Source organism: Onychostoma macrolepis, chromosome 19 (assembly GCF_012432095.1).
Source record: "Onychostoma macrolepis isolate SWU-2019 chromosome 19, ASM1243209v1, whole genome shotgun sequence".
NCBI lineage: Eukaryota > Metazoa > Chordata > Actinopteri > Cypriniformes > Cyprinidae > Onychostoma > Onychostoma macrolepis.
In genome coordinates, this window is record NC_081173.1 from 30082644 (window position 1) to 30104538 (window position 21895).

A 21895-nucleotide genomic window follows, 5' to 3' on the forward strand; every position below is an offset into this window, starting at 1 on the left:
AAACATAAAATAAATAAAATAAAATATAAACAAAATAAATATTAAAAACAAACAAATAACTTACAATTAACTCAAATTAAGCACAATTCCATAATAAAATTGCACTACTGTAATGCAAAAAATTACTTTTAACATTACTGTAATGTGGAAAATAACGACTCTAAAATATTTAGTAACACAAAACTGTAAAGTATTTATATGTCATGGAACAGCAGTCATTGTTGAACTGCATTTAATTGAGTTTAAATAAAATTTAAATACCAAAATAAAAAAACAACAACGTTGTATTACAGGAATAAGAATCAAATGAGAAAAAACAACTCTAAACTAAAACATCTGGACTGGACACATTACAGTAATGAGAATAAAATAATGTCACAAACAGTCTTAAAATAGGCTTCATTCTGTGAGTGAAATATAATTTCAAATTTTTCAGCGCTGTTGAACAGAGGTGGGAAAAGGGAAAGGCGGAGGAGGAGCAGATGAAGAGAAGAATTCATTTCCTCACCAGGATGTTGACTGATGTGCAGCTGAGGCCGATCCGAAGCCAAGTCCACGAGGAATCGATGCTGACACTTCTCACTGCTGGGATACTGGCAGTATTTCCCCCGCACCAGCTCTGAACAACAGCACAGTTCATTCAGACGCACTGTAGCCTCCCGTGTTTCTCTCTGTGTTTGTGCTGTAGTACCTGTGATGTCTTCCACATACTCCACCGCTGGAGCACAGCTGTGATTACAGAGCTGCAGCGCGTCTGATCCCAGGCCGTGAGAGAGGTGACACTTCACACAGCTCCTGATGATAGAGAGCATGACATTACGATTATTAGCACGGAAACTAATAATGACGACTCATCAGTTGAGGATGTAAACGACACAGATTGAACTCTTAGAAAAGAGAAGTGGAGTAGATCATATACATTTATAAAATTATTATTATTTAATATATTAATTACATTATTTTAACAACCTTATTAAATTAATAAATAATAAATGAACTATTATAATTAAATTATATAAATCAGGGTCATTTATTAAAACTAAAATGAAAACAACCCCTTTCCCTGAACCTCTTTATCCGCCTGACACAATTCAACCAGAAAAAAAAAAAAAAAACGTTAACTAAAATAAAATACAAAATAAATGTTTATTTCAGCTAGTTGCCAAAACAAAATTTCTTATTTTGATTTAGTTTAACCTAATGTACTAAATAAAAATGAATAAGAACTATACAGAAATGCATACATAATTATTTGTTATATATATATATATATATATATATATATATATATAAATAAAAACAAATAATTAAAAATAAATAGCTTACAATTCAACAAAAATAAATATAATATACATAAATAAATATTAAATATTATATAAAATTGGGTTTTGTTTTATTTAATATGCATTTTAATTTAGATCAACTTTTAAGTGCTTAGATAAGTAAAACTGAAGTAAAAATAAACAAATTGCTTAAAATTCAACACAAAAAAACAACAACAAATAAATAAAATAGACAAAAACTGAGATAAAAAATTATTTAAAAAGAGTTCCGGTTCCGGTTCACACGGACAAAGCCGCTTTCGTCTAAACTCCGCTAATCCTCCGGATAATTTCGTAATAAATTAATCTGAAATTTAATGTTTAACCTGAGTTGTTCAGAAGTCAGTCAAGAAGTTAATAAAACCACAACAGTGCCAAAACATCTGAAAAAAGACGGCAAACTACATGAAGAGGCCGACGATCAGGGCAAGGCCTCGAACAACGCTGCGGGGAGCCGAGGCCAGACGCTAGCGCAAATTCTCCTAGCACTCAAGACATCATGGACGCCATGACAACCCTTAAATGCTTAATTTAGCCAAAAATCTGACACGTTCACGCAAACACTGACTGAGCTACGATCGATGCTGACAACCATGGCAGAAAAAGTCACGACGATCGAAGAGGCTACTACAAACCAAGAAACCCAGCTGACGTGTAGAAAAACAGCGTGCAGAACTACTGGAGGAGTGTAAGAGACTCAGAGACAAATATAACGACCTCGAGTCCCGCTCCAGACACAATAACATTCGGCTGATAGGAGTTGCAGAGAAGGAAGAAAACAGTTTATATACACTTCAGCAAACCTATCCAGACCGAGAGATGTTCGTCCAAGAGCGTTTGTCATCAGGGTACAACATTACCAAACAAAAGAGTTAATCATGAAGCTGGCCAGAGAGAAATCTCTAGAATACAAAGGAAAAAGGGTGCACATTTTTCCAGATTTGACCTCAGATGTGTTGAAGCAGAGATACCGATTTGCCGAAATAAAGAAAAAAAATGCAAAAATCTCGGCGTCAAGTACAGGTTTCGATTCCCATCTACACTCATCGTGACCGCAAAAGAAGGTGAGACTAAAACATTTGACACACCAGAGGAGGCTGGAATCTACAGTTATGGTTCGCTATGGCCTAGTAAAATTAAAATAGCATCAGATATCATATCAGAAAAAATATCTACTTTTATATAAATATTTAGAATAGATCAAACACACAGAGAAGGCACAGTAAAGAATGTGAGAGATTTGAATCATCCACTGAAAAGACATAAGGTATATACTCATATTAATAAACTTCATGCTGAAATTATATTTCTACAAGAGACTCGTATAAAACAAACAGCGAAGGCTCTTCTTAATCCTGGATGGGCAGCTCAAGTCAAACTTCTCTACTAAATCAAGGGGAGTAGCGGTTATCGTAAAAAAGCAAGTACCATTTATACATAAACAGACAATATCTGATAAAAATGGTAGATATATAATTGTTTGTGGTGAAATACATTCAGTTCCTATTAAATTGGTTAACTTGTATGGTCCTAATTATGATGACCCGAAAGGGTTTTAGACAAAATACCCGACTTTGCTTTATATAACGTGATTATTGGGGGAGATTTTAATTGTGTTATTGACCCAGTTAAAGATGCATGGCCTAGTTGCACCACAAAAAGTAAATCTGCAGCCACTTTACATAACTATTTGAGAAATTTCAACATCTGGCGGTGTTTAAACCCGCTCGAGAATATTCTTTTTACTCAGTACATAAATCCTATTCCAGAATTTAGCTTTTTATTATAGATTCCAGTTTGTTAAAAATGGTTAAGTCCACTCAATATCATAACAGATTAATATCAGATCATGCCCCATTATCACTGGATCTAAAATTGAAGTCGGAAAAAGGGACGTATAATTGGAGATTTGACAACTCTCTTTTGAATGACATTAAATTCTGTGATTGCATTAAAGAAAAAATTGGGTACTTTTTGTCTGAAAATGATATTGGCAATGTGACAGATTCTGTCCTATGGGATTCAATGAAAGCTGTTATCAGGGGAGATATAATTTCGTTTCAGATCAGAAAAAATAAAGAAGATAAGAGATTAAATGAAATGGATAAATTACTGAATTAGAGGAAAGTTATAAAACCAATTATTGTTCAACTACTTTAAAGAAAACAGTAACTTTGAGAAGTGAATATAATTCTATTCTTGCCAAAAAAAATTGCTAAACAGCTTAATCAAATTAAACAATACCATTTTGAATTAGGTGAGACGCATCTAGAGCCATTCATAAGATTCAGACGGAGAGTGGGGAAATAATAACAGATCCGAAACGGATAAATAAATGCTTTGCAGACTTTTAAAAAGTAGTATGCACATCCAAAAGAAATAGATACAAATGAAATAAATAAATTCTTATCTAATATTGAACTTCCCCAAATAAGTGAAGAAGCTGTTGAAATGTTGGAAAAGGAAATTACTCTAAATGAAGTAAACGAAGTTGTTAATAACCTCCCTAATAATAAATGTGCAGGCCCAGATGGGTTTAGTGCAGAATATTATGAAAAATTTCTGGGAGATTCTCGCCCCAGTGTTTCTTCAATATATTCATTCTCTCAATTGAAACTCCCCCCAACACTTTATAATGCTAACGTAGTATTGATACCTAAGCCCGGACGGGATAAAATTAAGTTGTCATCACATCTTCCAGTCTCTCTTATTCCAATAGAGGCAAAAATCATTAGCAAGGTATTAGCTAATAGACTGCAACAGCATATATGTTCAATCATAAATCAAGATCAGACAGGATTTATGCCTAATCGGCACATACAATTAAACTTGAGACGTCTTTATAATATAATATACACGAAACATACAACAAAAGCATGTTTGATTTCCTTAGATGCACAATGTGCATTTGATCAAATTGAATGGCCTTATATGTTCGCAACTCTAAAAAGATTTGGATTTGGGGACAAATTCATTCAATGGATTAATATTTTGTATGCTAATCCAAAATCTTCAGTCCTAACAAACTTTACATTTTCAGCCTCATTCCCACTATACAGAGGAACACGCCAAGGCCTCTCTCCTCCCATCTATTTGCACTAGCGAATAGACCCCAATATATACAGTATCTTTATATGCAGATGATGTACTTTTATATATAGAGCAAAGCCAGAATTGTCTATTCCACCTCTTTTGAAGCTTTTAGAATCATTTAATAAACTGTCGGGTTTTACAGTAAATTGGGATAAAAGTGAGTTAATGCTAGCCTGGTAATAACAAACTGTGCTACTTCGCTTTGCTTCGTAGACAGAGTCTGGAAGGGCATAACTGACAAGCGTTTACTTTCTCGTGGGCGGGCGCTTGTCTGAAGTTTAAAATCATTGGTGTACCCGTAAGCCAATCACATAACGTTTGGTTATGACATATGTTATGTGCCGGCTCACCCGCCTCGAACTTCCGCTGTAAACACAGGTGTGCGGTGAAAACAAAAGCATCGAGCGAAATATCGGAGTGAAGATGGCTGTGAACGACTTTTGCAGATTATGTGAAGTAAATCTACGCATCCACAATTATCGCCTTGCCGAACTTTGGCCTCCCCAGTTTCTCGGTAACAGTTGATAAATTCAACTTTTCCCAAAACCTGTCGGGAGTAGGGCCACAACAATCACCTCCATTCAAAATGTGAACCAGACACTCTTCTTGTTCGGGCTTCAGTTGGCAAATCCCGGGAATATTCTCCACAACAGAGCGAATAGCATCCCGTGTCCTCATGTCCGCTGTCGTTTTAGATTTCCCTCACCTAAACTACAATCTTAAATTCGGCTCTCAGCCCGCCCTCTGTTCGCTGGTTGGACGGCTGCTGCGGAGCCGGAGATAATCTGGGAGATGGTCTGCTATATCAGACCGAGTACAGAAGCGAACTGAAATTGAGCGGAAGTACGAAGTCTGACGTGGTCAGGCTAAGTTAATGCCCCTAACTGAGGATATTGACAAATTTTTTTTAAATTCTATACCATTTAAGATTGCTCATAAACATTTAGGAATTATATTCACAAGAAAGGCAGATGCACTTCTAAAGGCGAACTAGCATGTGAAAGTGAATCAGCTAAAAGATAATATACAATTTTGGAGGACTTTACCTGCGTCTATGGCAGGAAAGATCAATGCAATCATAATGGTAACGCTTCCTCGATTTTTGTATTTATTTTGCTCTATTCCAGTTCCGATACCGGCAAAACTATTTACAAAATTAGAGTCTATAATTATTTCTTTTATATGGAATTATAAAGCTGTCAGAATATCTAAAAAACATCTATGTAAGCCCAAAGCAGAAGGAGGATTCAGTCTTCCTTCCTTCAGAAGTTACTCCTGGGCCGCTAATTTACAGACAAACTCCAGAGAATAAGGTGGAGATACCAGAATGGGTTTGGTTAGAAAGAACTTCTTGTAGGACGACATCTTTAGAGGCTTTGTTGAATAGTCCAATACAAATTGAGTCAAGGTATTATAATGAAAATATGGTAATAAATAACTCTCTAAAGATTTGGAAACAGATTAAATCATTTTTGGATCTTCCACATATATATTTGGACAGCCCAATTTGTAAAAACCATGTCTTTACCCCTGGCTTACAAGACAAGGTTTTCTCCCGATGGAAGCAAAAGGGTTTCATTTCCATAAGAGATCTATATATTGAGAATAAATTTTGCTCATTTAGTCAACTTAAATTGAAATATGATGTTTTACCCACAGATTCTTTCCGCTATTTACAAATTAGAGATTTTACTAGGAAACATTTCACTGGTTTTGAAAACATGGCTATACATCAAACTCTTGAAATGATATGTAATCGCAGTCCAATAAAACGAGGCACTGTTTCTTTCTTTTATGCTTTACTACTGGATAAGGTGAATGTAAACACTGATTATATTAGGCAAGAATGGGGAAAGGAACTTGGTATAGAATTATCTGGTGAGTCATGGGAAGAGTGTCTTAATGAAATTCATGAATGCTCTATTAATGCAAGGCATAGTGTGATTCAATTCAAAGTTATTCAGACTTCATTATTCGAAAACCAAACTACATAAGATTTTCCCAAATGTATCCTCAAATATGTAACAAATGTAAAATCTCAGAAGGCATGTTGTCTCATTTTTTTTGGACATGTCATAAAATTAGACCATTCTGGCAAAGTATGTTCAGACTTATTTCAGAAGCATATCAAATTAATTTGCCACCTGAACCAAAATTGGGTATTTTTGGAGATACATCAGATATAGGAAGTAAATGTGTGTCACAAGCTGTTTCTTTATGCATGATCTTAGCAAAAAAGGCAATTTGACAGAAATGGAAGTCTGAATCTGAGCCTGTATTCGAAGTTTGGCAACGAGACCTAAGCTATGTGTTACCCCTAGAAGAGCTGAGATATAAGTTATTAGATAGACAAAAAATATTTTCAAGAATATGGAACCCAATAAAATCCTTAATTAACAATTTAGACTTATAACTACTTCTCGACATAGGGGTCAAGATTAGGGGTGCACACGAGAGTTTGAAATAATTGTATAATTTTATATATTGTTTAATTTTTCAACAAAGAATTATAAGATATCCGACAATTAGGTTATTGTATTATTATTGTATAATGTTTATGTTAGGGAACAAGCAGTATCCTGATTGACAAGAGGTGTTATAGTCACTAATAACTTCTTGTATTCGTATATTCTATGTTTTTATCAGTTAAATTATTTAGCTGTCAAGTATCTTCATAATGACAAATGTGGGTTGTAAATATATATGCCTTCAAGAATTTGTATATATATATATATATATATATATATATATATATATATATATATATATATATATATATATATATATATATATATATATATATATATATATATATATATATATATATATATATATATATATATATATATATATATATATATATATATGCATATGCATATGCATGCATGCATGTGTGTATAGGTGTTTGGATGCATGTTATATGAAAGTGTGTGTATGGGTATATACATACATCTGCATGTCATATGTAGTCAGTTAATTAGCTGATCACTTTGTATACTATATTCTCAAACGATGGCTGTGTAAACCCTGTTGTCTACACTTACAACTGCAGTATTTAATGTACAGGTTGTTAATTTTCCCTGTTTGTTTAAAGCCAAAAAATAAATAATAATAATAATAATAATAAAAAATATATACACATGCACACACAAACATTGACAAAAATAAACAACAAAATTACTAAAACTAACTAAAATTACAATGAAAACGGAAAAAACTGATTCAAAATATTAATAAAAACAATAATAGTATTTCAATGATACTAAAATAGCACTAATTTAAATATAATTAATAATATTATATAATAATACATTTATTTAAAATAATAATATTTTTTAATATTATTAATGTAAAAAGCATCCTGGAATATGACATAATTTCAGCTTTTTCCAGAACTGGCCAATACGATACTTTTATTTTTGGTACTTGCCGATACTAAGTACCGATACCTGTATTTTCATTGCACTTTTAACAGTGATGAACATATTTTCTGAAACTTAAGTCACGTTTTTTTTACACTGATCCATAATAGATCATAATAGCCGAGCGCATTTCACACAGGCTCCTAGTTTCAGTTTCACTTTCACTTTAAATAAGTTGTGCATGCTTGACGTTTAAAATAAATGTTGTTTATAGTGAATTCCCCAATTTTTTTACATTTTATTTATGATGTAGTCTTAATCCATATGATGTGTGTGCGAAGTGAGCGATCATGCATCCCTAACAATTTTACATACTTGTTTTCATAGTGACCAACACTTTAGGTTATGTTGTGAATTTATGCAATGTTCAAAATGGCGTACTACTTGTACTATTTCTACTTACTATTTCTACTCTGCACAGAAGACTGCATCCCACAATGCAATGTGCTTGATCTGACCTTCCATTTCCAGTGTGAGGAATGAGCTGGAAATGTTATCAATGACTCATTATTTCATTTCAGTACAAACAGTAGAGACATTCAAAATGCTTTTTAAAGAATACTTGCATTTTTATACAGTATTACTGTGCAGTATGCAGTATGCTTGTATTCTCTCAGTATGCAAAATTGTAAGTATGCAAAATTATTTCAGAACTGAAATCATACATGCAACATGATGAGGTTGTGTAGCGTACTACTTTACTGGTGAATACTACATATTTTATTTACAACTCTTAAAAATAGCATACAGTATGTGCTTTGCAGTAAGCAGTGTGCTTGTATTTTTTAATTACGCAAAGGTATTGCAAAATTTAAAGTATGCAAAATTATTTCAGAACTGGAATTACACATGCAATATAATGTAGTTGTGCTACTGCATTGATGAATACTGCACAATTTTACATTCACATGCAGTAAGCTTGTATTCTTTAAGTATGCAAAATTATTGTATATTTAAATATTGTATGCTTTAAGTATGCAAAATTGTAAGTATGCAGAATTGCACATGCAACATGAGGTTGTGTAGCGTACTACTATATTGCTGAGTACTACATGCTGTTTCACCTCCAACTCTTAAAACTAGTATACAGTATATATTGTGCAGTAAGCAGTGTGCTTGTATTTTTTAATTATGCAAAGGTATTGCAAAATTTAAAGTATGCAAAATTATTTCAGAACTGGAATTACACATGCAATATAATGTAGTTGAGCTACTTCATTGATGAATACTGCACAATTGTACATTCAACTTCTAAACTAGCATACAGTACTGTACAGTATGCAGTACGATTTTTTTTTTTTTTTAATGTGTGCTTTACGTATGCAAAATTGCAAGTATGCAAAATGATTTCACAACTGGAATTACACATGTAATTTGATGTTTTTGTACTACATTGTTGCTGAATACTACACACTATTTTACATTAAAAATAGCATGCAGTATATACTGTGCAGTATGCAGTATACTTGTTTTCCATTAAGAACAAAACCTAAAGTGCTAGTCCCACAAAACTTAGCATGAAAAATTATTTTACACAAAAATATGGGCAACAGGATATGACGTCATATTCCAGGGTGTCTGTTTTTAATAAATATTAAAATTATTATTAAATTAATTTACATAAATTTACATAAATTGGTAACCCTTTATTTTACGGTGTCCTTGTTACAAATGTTACATATACAAAGCATTTAAAATAGTTTAATAAATAAATACATCTGATCTATTCCATTTTTATGACGGTTACATCCTCTATTGGTCAAACGTGTTTTCTCTTTACAAAATTATTTTTAACTCCGGTATGCAGAGGAAGACAAAACATTTTCTCTTGCATTCCCACGTTTACATGCGCATGAATGAAAGTGAATAGAAGGCAAAGTCTAGTGTGACGCCCCTTTAGAAAGGTATACAAACGCTCTTTTTAATTGTGTGATTGACAGCTGTTCTAGCCAATCAGTGCAAGCGGTTACCAGTGTGATTGACAGGAACTGTAGCAGATGGGGCATTTCTCACAGAAGGCTCCAGATCGCCGAGTGTCGTCACACACACACTTGCCGCACACACACTTTCCCCAGCCGCTGCAAATCAAGCCGTCATCTGACACGCAGCTCTCGGTGGAGACGGGACAGTCGCAGGACTCACCCGTCCAGCCAGGGAGACACACACACTCACCCGAAACACACCGGCCGTGTCCTGAAACATCAAAGCATAAAAACACACATTTATATGACGGTATATACCAGTACAAATGTGTCCATTCCAGAGATTTTTATGTTGTTTAAAGAAATACACATTTTTTATACATTTATAATACATAAAATGAGATTATGAGTACCTTTCATTGTTAGATATTTATTTCAAAAATAGGTATTAACGAATGATTATTTAATATACATTTACTATTAAAAAAATTATATTATAAAATTACTTTTATTATATTTACTATTTTATCTTTTATTTTAAAAATAGAAATGATCAAATGAATATTCAATATATAAAACATTTTTAAATTAAAATAAATAAATAAATAAATAAATAAATAAATATTAGGTTATATAATTTAAAAGAAGAATTACCAAATTAATTTAATACCTACAACTTTTTAAGATCCAAATTTCATATTAATTATACATGCACACAAATTATATGCACACATATACATTATACATATTTAAAAAATATCTAATATATATATATATATATATTTTTTTATTATATAGAACTTTTAAAAATGGCATTAAATTCCAAACTTATTATTAATTGATTTAATATACATTATACTATATAATATAGTTAGTTAGTCAGGCAGGCCTAGTTCAGACCTTACACACATCTCGGCGCTCACCTGCACACACCAGGCCCTTCACATACGGACAGGAGAAGTCGTCCATCTCACAGAACTTGCCGTAGATGTTTCCCAGTCTGCTGGAGTCACACACACACGTCCCGCACTTACAGACCCCTCTCCCGCTGCAGACGGCTGCGCTCCGGTGCGCTCTACAGCCGCTGGTCTCCGCGGGACAGTCCGCGGGATCGGGGTCATCACGACAGCGGCCCGTCTGAGCGCAGTCGCAGGCACACATCTGACGGATCCGGACGCTCATGGACTCGTTAAAGCCCACGGGCCTGACGGACATCAAAACATCCCGATCGCCGCCGTCCGCCGGACAACTGCTCATTCCTACAGTCACCCTGAAGAAAACCTTCAGACGAGACAAACACAGAGATAACCCCCACTGACGACAGTTCAGAAAATATCTCATTCTGACCGACACTCCTAAAAATAAGAAGAACCATTTTTGGAAGAAAAATAGTCAAAGGTTCTTTAAAGAACCATCTCTTTATAATCTGAAAAACCTTCTTTCACCACAAAGAACCTTTTGTGAAAATGTTAAAGGTTCTTTATGGACCCATTTGGTCAAAAAAGGTTCCTCTATGGCACCGTGAAGCACCTTTATTATTTTTAAGAGTGTACGGTTCAAAAGTTTGGGTTCGGTAATATTTTTAATGTTTCAAAAAAATAAATAAATAAATAAAAAAATCTCTCTTGCTCACCAAGGCTGCATTTATTTGATAAAAAAATACAGTAAAATTATGAAATATTATTACTATTCAAAAAAGCTGTTTATATGTGAATGGTAAAATGTTATTTATATCTGTGTTGCAAAGCTGAATTTTCAGCATCCTTATACTATATGTGTGGGGTATTTATTCATATTTTAATTTATTTAAAGAATTTATTAACATTTATTCATATTTAAAATGAGCATTTATTTGTATATTTTCAGTTTTAAGTATGTTTTGTAATTTTTATTAGTTATAAGTTTAGCTTTAATACGTTTTATTTTAAATAGTTTTACTAATTTATTTGATTCTTTTTACTTCTAATTTTCAATTTAGTTTCATAAGTTTAAGTAGTTTAGCTAATAGTCATATTTAATTTGTTCCATTATATTTAGCTTTATTTTTATTTCAGTTTTAATTTGTTGCTTTAGTACTGCCAACAAAATTCAATTACATTTTGTAATTTTAATTTTTTTTTGGTAATTTGTAATATTTTTCTATTCTATTTATTTAGCTTTAATTTAGTTGTTTTAGTTTTAGTTCTGCCAGCTAATCATCTTTTCATGTCTAAATTTAATCTAATTTTGAAGATTTCATCTAATATTTGTATTTTATTTCACCTTTATTTCAGTTAACAAAATGTATTTTAATAGTTTTAGCATTAGTTTTAGTTAACAGTAACAACACTGATCTGTATGTTTTTTTTCTTCTGTGAACACAAAAGAGGGATTTTTTTTAATGTTTTGAAAGAATGTTTGCTTAAAAGTATTAATTTCTTTAATAAAAGCCCAAACTTATGAATGGTACTGTATATAAATCAAGATTTTTCAATATTTCTTGAAGAAAATGTGATTTGCGTTTTCCCATGCAAAACCCAACACCAAAATGCAAGGGTGTTTTTTTCAGAAGACGTCAAAATCTAGCTGTGGTGCAACAGCATTATATCTGGGTTTGCGGTCTCTCTGCTATGTTCCTAATGTGCTGGATATTTCAACACAGGTCACATGATCATATAAAACAGCTTATAAATTTGTGGCGTTATAAACAAGTATAATTACTTCCATTAGCTTGTACTATTTTCTCATGGGACAAAAGAAACCAAAGATACTGTAAACCTTTACTTGAAACTAAAAATCTCCAAGGCATGTATTACCTTAAAAGGACAGTTCAACTAAAAAGACTATTATATCATCATTCGCTCATCCTTATATCATCAATTATATCATCATCAACTAAAAACAACATATAATGTTTTCCTTTGAAACACAAAAGGAGATGCTTAAAAGAAGGCTGTTTTTCTCCATGCAACAAATGTAAATAGGCTGTCAAGCTCCAAAAAAGTACAAAAATAGGAAACAGTTTTAAGATTTAATATAGCTGTTTTTTTATGTGAATATATTGTAAAATGTAATTTATTTCTATGATCATTACTTCAGTCTTCAGTGTCACATGATCCTTCAGAAATCATGCTAATATGCTGATTTGCTGCTCAAGAAACATTTCTGATTATTATCAATGTTGAAAACAGTTGTGCTGCTTAATTTTTTTGTGGAAACCGAGATACATTTTATTTTTCAGGATTCTTTGATGAATAGACAGTTCAAAAGAACAGCATTTATTTGAAATAGAAATCTTCTGTAACATTATAAATGTCTTTACTGTCACTTTTGATCAAGTTAATGCATTCTTGCTAAATAAAAGTATTTGTTTAATAAAAAAACAAAAAAACAAACAAACAAAAAAATATATAGTAGTGCATGTACTACTTTGTTGGCTTTGATAGCCACTGTTCACCATGGAGTTTTATTGTATAAAAATAAAATAAAATAACTACTTTTATGTTATAGCCACTGGTCACCATGAACCTACATTGTCTAAAAAATAAAATAAAATAAAGTGTATGTAATATTTCTATGTTACTTTTTTGGTCTTGACATCTACTGGTCACCATGAACTTTCACTGCATGAAAATCTCTCCTTTTAAAATGAGAGAAAATTACAATCATACGGTTTTGAGCAACATGCAGGTGACCAAACATTATTTTTGGCCGAGCTAGTCTTATAATTTGAGCACTTTTCATATCAAAGCCAGCATCTCTGTGCACTGTGCTGAACACAGACGTACTGTTTGTTTGGGCCGAACGCCGGAGCATTTCGTGTTTCCAGAGACAGTGGATCCGTCGGGGCAGAGGGCCGTGACGCTCACCCGGAAGCGCTGAGCCTGGCCGTCCTCCAGCCCGATCTGCACCTCCACATCCGACAGCAGCTTCTGCAAGAGAAGACAGGAGAGCAGCTCAGAAAGAGCCCATTGTCTCTGGTATAAGCAGGTTCACTGGGAAAAGGCTGGGATAAAAATAGTGGCTCTGATTGGAGCTCGCAGCATTTTTGGCCCAGTACTCGGAGGCCGTTTACATAATGCAGGCTTCTGTTCGCTGGGATCACTGGATTTTGAGGAGGACAATGCATTGTTGTGCTTGCCACAAGATTATTCCTCTCCTTAAATGCATGCCGGAACAGATTCTGGCATTACAGCCGGTGCTTTTCCCGCTGAACCGAAAGCGAGCGCTCTGAAATGTTGGGGACCTTCTGCACTTCTAATCATATTGTCCTTGAGTGGACAGAGAGAGCGGAGTGAAAGAGAAAGTAAAGCTGTTTACCTTGTAGGCATGCACTACTAAATCTTTTAGATTAGATGCTTTGGGAAAGAGTCGGCCCACGTAACTTCCAGGAATCAAGTCCAGCAGATCCTGTTCAGGGGAAAAGATGAAGCATTTTAAAAGTACAACTTGACACAAAAATAATACTGAGTCACGCCTCGGTTTGTCAAAACAAATGTGTTTACAGTAATCGAGTGCATCAGTGCCGCCCACTTATTCAGCACCATTGGTTCTGCAAGTATTTTTCTACTAATTATTTACCAGATGGATTTAAAAAAGGCTTTGTTAAAGCGTTATGAGTCATGAACCGAACCAACCAGCTCTGAGGGGAATCACAGCATTATCAGCTTTTGTTTTGAAGCAGAAAAGCATTTGAAAATCGGAAAAAAAGACAAGACTGCTTTAATGAGGGAAAGAACTACAATCCCATACAGCAGGGGTGGCCAATAGTTCGATCGCGAAGGCAATGCTGGTAGATCGCGCTTTAGGTCAGTGCTTCTCTACCGGGGGGCGCGAGGTAACTTAAAACTGTAATATAATATTCACTAATGTTGTGACTAATAAGTAAAAATATATAAATAAATAACACCACCTCTCTACGTATTCTGTGATATTCTGTGTTTTGGAGCAGCAAACCGTTTCCCATCGCGCTTTGTGAAACACAGACTGAACGGCGGCTCAAAACCACTGCTTTAGGTAAATGCAGGCACGGTTCTATGGGGGTACTAAGAATTGAACATTATTATTATTTTTTTTTTATGATTAAAAATTTAATTAATGCAATATAAAGAAACATCCAAACAAGCTTTTTTTATTTAGGCCTATTTATTTTATATGCATTTTATTATTATTTTTTATTTTTTCACTTGGTAGATCTCAGTGAGTTTCTCATTTGAAAAGTATATCCCCACACAAGGGCACCCCTGCCATACAGCACTGGAAGTGACATAACTGACTTAGACATGATTTTGAAATATAAAACTACTCATTAAAAGTTGTACATAAATATTTTTTAGCATTTTGAGATCATTGAGACATCATTAGCAGCTTTCCTTGCTGAGCTCTGATTGGTGGAATTTTCTTGTATAGCATGGGAAAAAATACAAAATAAAAATGATAATAATAATAATAATATATATATATATTTTTGGTAACACTTTACAATAAGGTTCATTAGTTAACATGAACTAATAATAAACTGCACTTATACAGCGTTTATTAATCTTTGTTAATGTTAATTTCAACATTTACTAATACATTATTAAAATCTTGTTAACATTAGTTAATGCACTGTGAGCTAACATGAACTAACAATGAACATCTGTATTTTTATTAACTAACGTTAGCGAAGATTAGTAAATACAGTAACAAATGTATTGCTCATGGTTAGTTCATGTTAGTTAATACATGAACTAATGTTTAACTAATGAACCTTGTAAAGTAAAGTGTTACCATATTTTTTAAATAAATAAAAATAAAATGTGTATGTACTACTTTTATGTTACTTTTTAAGCTTTGAAAGCCATTGTCACCACAACTGTATATTGTTTATTGTATACTGTGCAAATGTGTATATTGTGTAAAGTGTGTATATTGTTGTATATTCTTGTTTATGTATATTGTAAACTTTCACATCTTGTTGCTTGTACTGCCATGGCACAGAGTCTGCACCTAAGAATTTCACCATTGGTACACTTGTGTACATGATGTGTGACAATAAAGAGATTTGATTTGATTTGATGAACTTTCATTATACAAAATAAAAATAAAATAAATAAAAACACAAAACTACTACTTTCATGTTTTTATTTATTTATTTATTTTTTGATAGCCATGTTTTGATAGCCACTGGCAACTTTCATCATATATATAAAATTATTTTTTTTTTTTATTTGAGCCCCTGGTCACCATAACATTTTTATAAAATACCTCTATTTAATTTCAATGAGAGAAAAACAACGTTCATATGGTTTTCTGAGCAATATATTTTAGATTTATGCAAAATATACATAATTTTTTATAAGCATTTTGAGAACATATCAAGACCCAATTACATCATTTGCAGCATTCCTTGCTGACCTCTGATTGGAGGAATTTTCTGCACAGCATCATGGGTAATGTAGTTTTTTTTTTAACACAACTTCAGGCGTTAAACAGAATTATACTAAAAATAAGTTGAAATAACATTAGCAGATGGCTTTAACAAAAGCACATACCATTGGTTTACAACCTCAGAACTCCCAAAAGCTCAATCTTCCTCTGGAGAAAATGAATGGGTGTTTTACTTCCAGAACTCAACTGTTACACTCCATGCATTTAGAATGGAAGTGAACTGAGTCTTTAACAGCAGAAATGTGAAGCTATTTTTTTTAATTTTTTTTTAAACATAGAAACACATGAGTAAAAACAAGTCAGTTTGAGCTGTCAAGTCATCATTCATAATCATTTCGAGGTGGAACTTCTGGTAATTTTTTTGGGTGGAGTTTAGCATTTTTTGCATATTTTGTATGTGCACATTTATTTGCATTTTTACTTTTAACCACATAAATTGCATTTAATCCAGAATATTTCATTAAGTTGAGCTTCTTTCATGCACATATTTGTTAAACCAGCGCTATAATCACTGATTGAACAAGTCGCTGTGTGTGTTCCCATAAATCACTGCCAGCGTTCTTGAAATCACTGTTGCAAAACGGACTGATTTCTGTAGGAAACACCCAAACTCATGGTGTGGAGAGAAATTACCTCATACCACCGATATTGCACCTGGTCCACTGCAAAGATGGAGTAAACGCTGTTCTCCAGAAGCTTCTCTGCCAGTTGAGCGATTGTTGGGTGCTCCTAAACAACAACAACAACAACAACGTTGTGAATTTTGTACAATCATGTACAAAAGAATATGACCATGTTTTTGGACATGCTTGCATGGTATTAGCAGTTGCACCATGTTTTTATTTAAAGTACTATTAATGTTAATTATTCATTATCATGGATGGTATATATCCAAACCAAAGCATGTATTAACATGCACTGTGGTAATACCATGTTATTCTTTGAAGTACCTTGTAGAATCATGTGCATACTATGGTATGTGACAATAACAACAATACATTTGCTGAATTAGCTTAAATTAAAACTATACATTTTTTTGTGAATTGAAATAAAGCTAAAATAAAATAAATATTAATATTAGATCAAAAACTTCAATCTCAAGTCTTCAATCTCAATAAATTAGGGTTAGGTAATTAGGTAATTGGTTTAGGTAGGGTTAGGTAACCCAAACCCAAAAAGTGAAAAAACAATCACTTTTCCCTTAATAATAGACATAATGAGTGCTATTATTGTTTTCACTGATGTGCAACCTGTTCATATATGTTAACATCTCAAAAAATTTGTTTTAGGGCTTCATGACCCTTTAAGTACCAAAATGACTAAAACTGAAATAAAATGAATTAAATAGAAATATATTAAAGCTGAAAATAAATAATAAATAAATGTGACGTATAACAAAATGACTATAATAGTAAATAAATAATACTATATTATTAATATTTATTTTAAACATTAGATGAAAAACATTGCTTTGACAACTAAGTGAAATAAGTTTGAGTTGAATGACTAAAATTATTAAAACTGAAATTAAAATTATTAAAATAATTAAAGTTAAATAGACATAAAAAAACTAATACAATTATAAAAGCACATTAAATGCCTAAAACAAACTAAAATGAAAACTGAAAATATAAAAATGAAAGCCAATTCCAAATATTAATAAATACTATAAGTGTGTAAAACTATTACTATATTAATAATATTAAATATTAAATTTAAAATTAAAAACTAATTGAAATTAATAAAATGACTTCAACTGAAATACAAATAAAAGTCAAGTAGAAATGTAAAAAAGTAATGTGACAAAAGCACATAACAAAATGAATAAAACTTAAAGTGAAAATTAAAACATTCAAAATATCAATTATAATTATCTATATTAATTAAATATTAATTCTATACAAATACATAAATAATACTACATTATTAATGTTAATATTAAATATTAGATGAAACAATTAAACTTTACTTAAACTTTCATTTTAGTACTTAAAAAACATTTACTTGGCAGCTAACTAAAATAAGTTTAAGTAATAAAATAAAAATAATTAAAGCTACACAGAATATATTATTCTAGAATATATATATATATATATATATACATACATACACATATAAAATATATTAAAATAAGAAAATGATAGAAATGACAAAAGCACATAATAAAATAACTAAAATGTCAACTAAAAAATCTAAAAATAAAAGCCAATTCAAATATTAATAAATAAATAAATAAAATATTAATATATAAACAATAAATAATGAAACAATGCTGTTCAGCACCATGGTGTGTATATATATATATATATATTAAAGTACAATCGCATTACCTTTTTTTGTAATGGAAGAACTGATTCTTCCAGCCCATGCGTATGTTTTATACAGCATTTGCCCCTTTTATGAAAAGAGACCATTAAAAAGGCAAGGCATTTTTGAGGAAGAGAGAGATGGAATTGGTTCGAGACACGTCGCAGACAAAACTGAACTACTGCGCAGCGTTACGTCTGGGGCCTACCATGAAGCCGGTTTAGCTGCTAGCCAGGTAAGTTTCAGTTTAGTTTGCACCAATCCTGGGTTTTAGGTACCATGAAAGCGGCTTGGCTTTTAGCTGCGTTCATTGCCATAGTAACTTACTCCACAGCTAACCTGCTCCGGGGCAGGTTATGTTCGGGGTTAGAGAACTCAAACTGAAATTGGACCAATCAGATGTGAGAAAAGTGACATGTCTGACACAAAAAAGTCACTCCCCAAGTCTCTCTTCCTACAAATTAAAGCTCACTATGAAGTACCTTAAAAAAAAAATTATATATATACTGTATATATACACACACAACAATATTGTCTGGCTTATTATAATATGATTTATATTATTATTACTCCATAACACACAAGCACTTTTAATTGGACAATTATTATAAAGTATTTATTTTAAATGAATATTAATAAATACAGATCATATGTAATATAAATAAGTGGTAGAATCAATAGATAACACTTTAAAAATGGCTACATGTGACCTTACATGTTTGAGTCTCTATCGCTATATATGATCAACTATATAAACTAACTTCACAAGTTTCACTTGTGACTGCACTGATAGAGCAAGATAATTGAACAATAATTGAACAAGTACTTCAGTGCAAATACGTTTAAATTCCTCATATTCTTTAATCTCTTAACCTTTAACAAAAGAGTTCTGAATCTCGCTGGCTCTCTCGTGAGAAGTGAATCACACTTGCTCTGTGTTGTGATTGGCTGTTCGCTGCTGATGTCACACTTTCATGTGCACATGCTCCATTAACTCAGGATCAAGCCTGAGTTGACAGAGAAAGTTGATGATCAGCTTCATGGTACCAACAAAGCCAGATTGGAGTGGTTTGGTTTTGTCAACTTAAAACTTATCCTATAACTGAATTTGTTCATCTACCATCATGGTACAGGCCCCTGGTGTTTTGTGTGTTTAGTGCTTTGGTTAATCGTACCATAGTAGTGGTTTGGGAGTAGATGTTATCCTCTAGATGGCAGCGGCCGTCGTGAGGAACCACGATACCAGACAGTTTACTGTCCAGAGCCAGATGAGACGGCTGGTCTGTCATAACCAGCAGCAGACGCTTCGCTTCGGGTCGCCATCCGATGTCTTTCTGCAGAGATGAATCAAGCTTTACAAATCTGCTGAGTGTGTGCTTAGCATAAAGTTTACTCAGCAGTCAGAGGATTTCTACATAGCATACATCTGTCCTGTGTTATTAACACAAGACAAACTGCACTGCTCCAGCGTTCAGATGCCAGGATGACTAATGCTTGGATTGATCATTCCTTAAATCATGTCTTGAGAAAAAGAGTGCTGTTACTTTGCTGATTTACAATTTTCCTCGACAGATGATAAAGCAAAAATAAAAACAATAAATAAATACAAAAGAAGTAAATAAAAACAAAAAGTCAAAAGAAACATAAAAATAAATAAATATTGAAATAAAATACAAAAACCAATTAACAGTTAAAAATTTATAATAATAATAATAATAATACACACTGGGAATGAAACAAAGAAACAATAATAAAAAAAAATACATAAAAAACAACTGAAAATAAAATAAACCATAATATAATAAGCTCTATGCTTGACAGATGATACCTGCAATAAATAAATAAATAAATAAATAAATAAATAAATAAAATGTAATACAAAAGAGAAATACAAAACAAATAAATAAATACAACAAATTTATTAAAAATGTAATATAAATAAACAATAAAAATAAAATATATACCAAAAATAAAATGCAATAAATAAAAAAATCAAAATAAAGAAATACAAGAACCAAAAGTAAAAAAACAAAAAAACAACAAAAAATATAACATGCAAGAAAATCCTAAATGTAAATACATAAAAAATACAAAAAATAAATGCATGCAATAACTAAACAAAGATAAAACAAAAATTTCATAAACCAATTAAAAAAAGACTAAATAAATTATTTGTTAATAGAAATAATAACTAAAAATAAATAAAATAAAAATAAATGAAATATTAAAAATAAAAAAACTAAATAAACAAATAAATACTACAAAAATAAACAAATAAATAAATAAACAAACTACAACAGTCTGTGTTACTAAAAGTGCACTAGTTGAGTTTTTTTTTTTTTTTTTTGCCAGGATGAGTAACGTTTGAATTAATAATTCCTTAAATCATGTCTTGAGGAAAAAAGTGCTTAACTGATGTATAACTTTGCTTGACAGATAATAAAACAAACAAATAAATGAATAAATAAAAACTAACAATAAAAATAAATTGTTACAAAAATAATCCTAAAAATTAAATAAATAATATCATAATGTCACTCATAAGAGATTTGTGGGTGGACTCTTCTGAACTGAACCTGGGTTACTAATTGAACACAAACTGCACAAGTTGAGCATTTTTAGCTGCCAGGAGTAATGAGTAATGTTTGACTAAAAAATCCTGACAAGATGCAAACAGGAACTACCTTTTAAAGCTACAACTGCTAGTTAGCGAACAGCGAGGCATCTGCGTAACTCATGCATGACGGCAGGAGGACGGGAAACAAACGCTATTCCACCTGAGAGCCGAAAGGTTTCGTTTCGCTTTCCAGCTCACGGAGGCACATTACGAAGACTGAAACTCAGTCAAGGTCACAAAACCTTTCAGGCCCACAGCTCAGAAAGCATTCGCTTATCATTCACGGGAAAAATCCCAGCGGCCGGATCCCATAAAGAGGCTTTGTTGATGCTGCTGGGCTGCTCTGAGCAGTGACGAGATGGAGATGCGGCTGATGCAGCTCTTTGTGCTTGATGAGTGTGCTGTGACTCTTCAGGAATCGTTCCGGTTCCCAGACCGTCTCTGCAGCGACCGCAGGAGAAATATGTGCTGATGACACAGGAGGAGTCATGCTAACGGACTGGGTTTCTATGGGTTTAGATGAATCGTTCACAAGACCTTATAAGACCTTACACAAAACCAGTCATAAGTGTCAATTTTTTTTTTTTATATGATTTACAGTGATGGGAATAACGGCGTTATAAATAAACAGTGTTACTAACAGCGTTATTTTTTTCAGTAACGAGTAATCAAATGAATTTCTGTTTCCCCCGTTACAACGCCATTACCGTTACTGACAATGATATGCGGTGTTACTAAAATTTATTATAATATTACTATAATTTTATTTTTCAGTTCATCTGAATGGATGCGCAGTGTACC

At 32.4% G+C, this 21895-nt stretch overlaps 1 protein-coding gene across 1 annotated transcript in view; it reads right to left on the reverse strand.

The window, feature by feature from the left end:
* The window catches only part of itgb8 (integrin, beta 8), a 37741-nt gene that overhangs the window by 6482 nt on the left and 9364 nt on the right, over window positions 1-21895 (reverse strand). The window contains exons 6-13 of the mRNA XM_058754745.1: window positions 19653-19811; window positions 16804-16899; window positions 14059-14148; window positions 13527-13670; window positions 10683-11040; window positions 9808-10030; window positions 692-795; window positions 509-619 (exon numbers count right to left, since the gene is read on the reverse strand). Coding sequence (XP_058610728.1) covers window positions 509-619; window positions 692-795; window positions 9808-10030; window positions 10683-11040; window positions 13527-13670; window positions 14059-14148; window positions 16804-16899; window positions 19653-19811 — 1285 coding nt within the window. The remainder of the gene's footprint in view (window positions 1-508; window positions 620-691; window positions 796-9807; window positions 10031-10682; window positions 11041-13526; window positions 13671-14058; window positions 14149-16803; window positions 16900-19652; window positions 19812-21895) is intronic.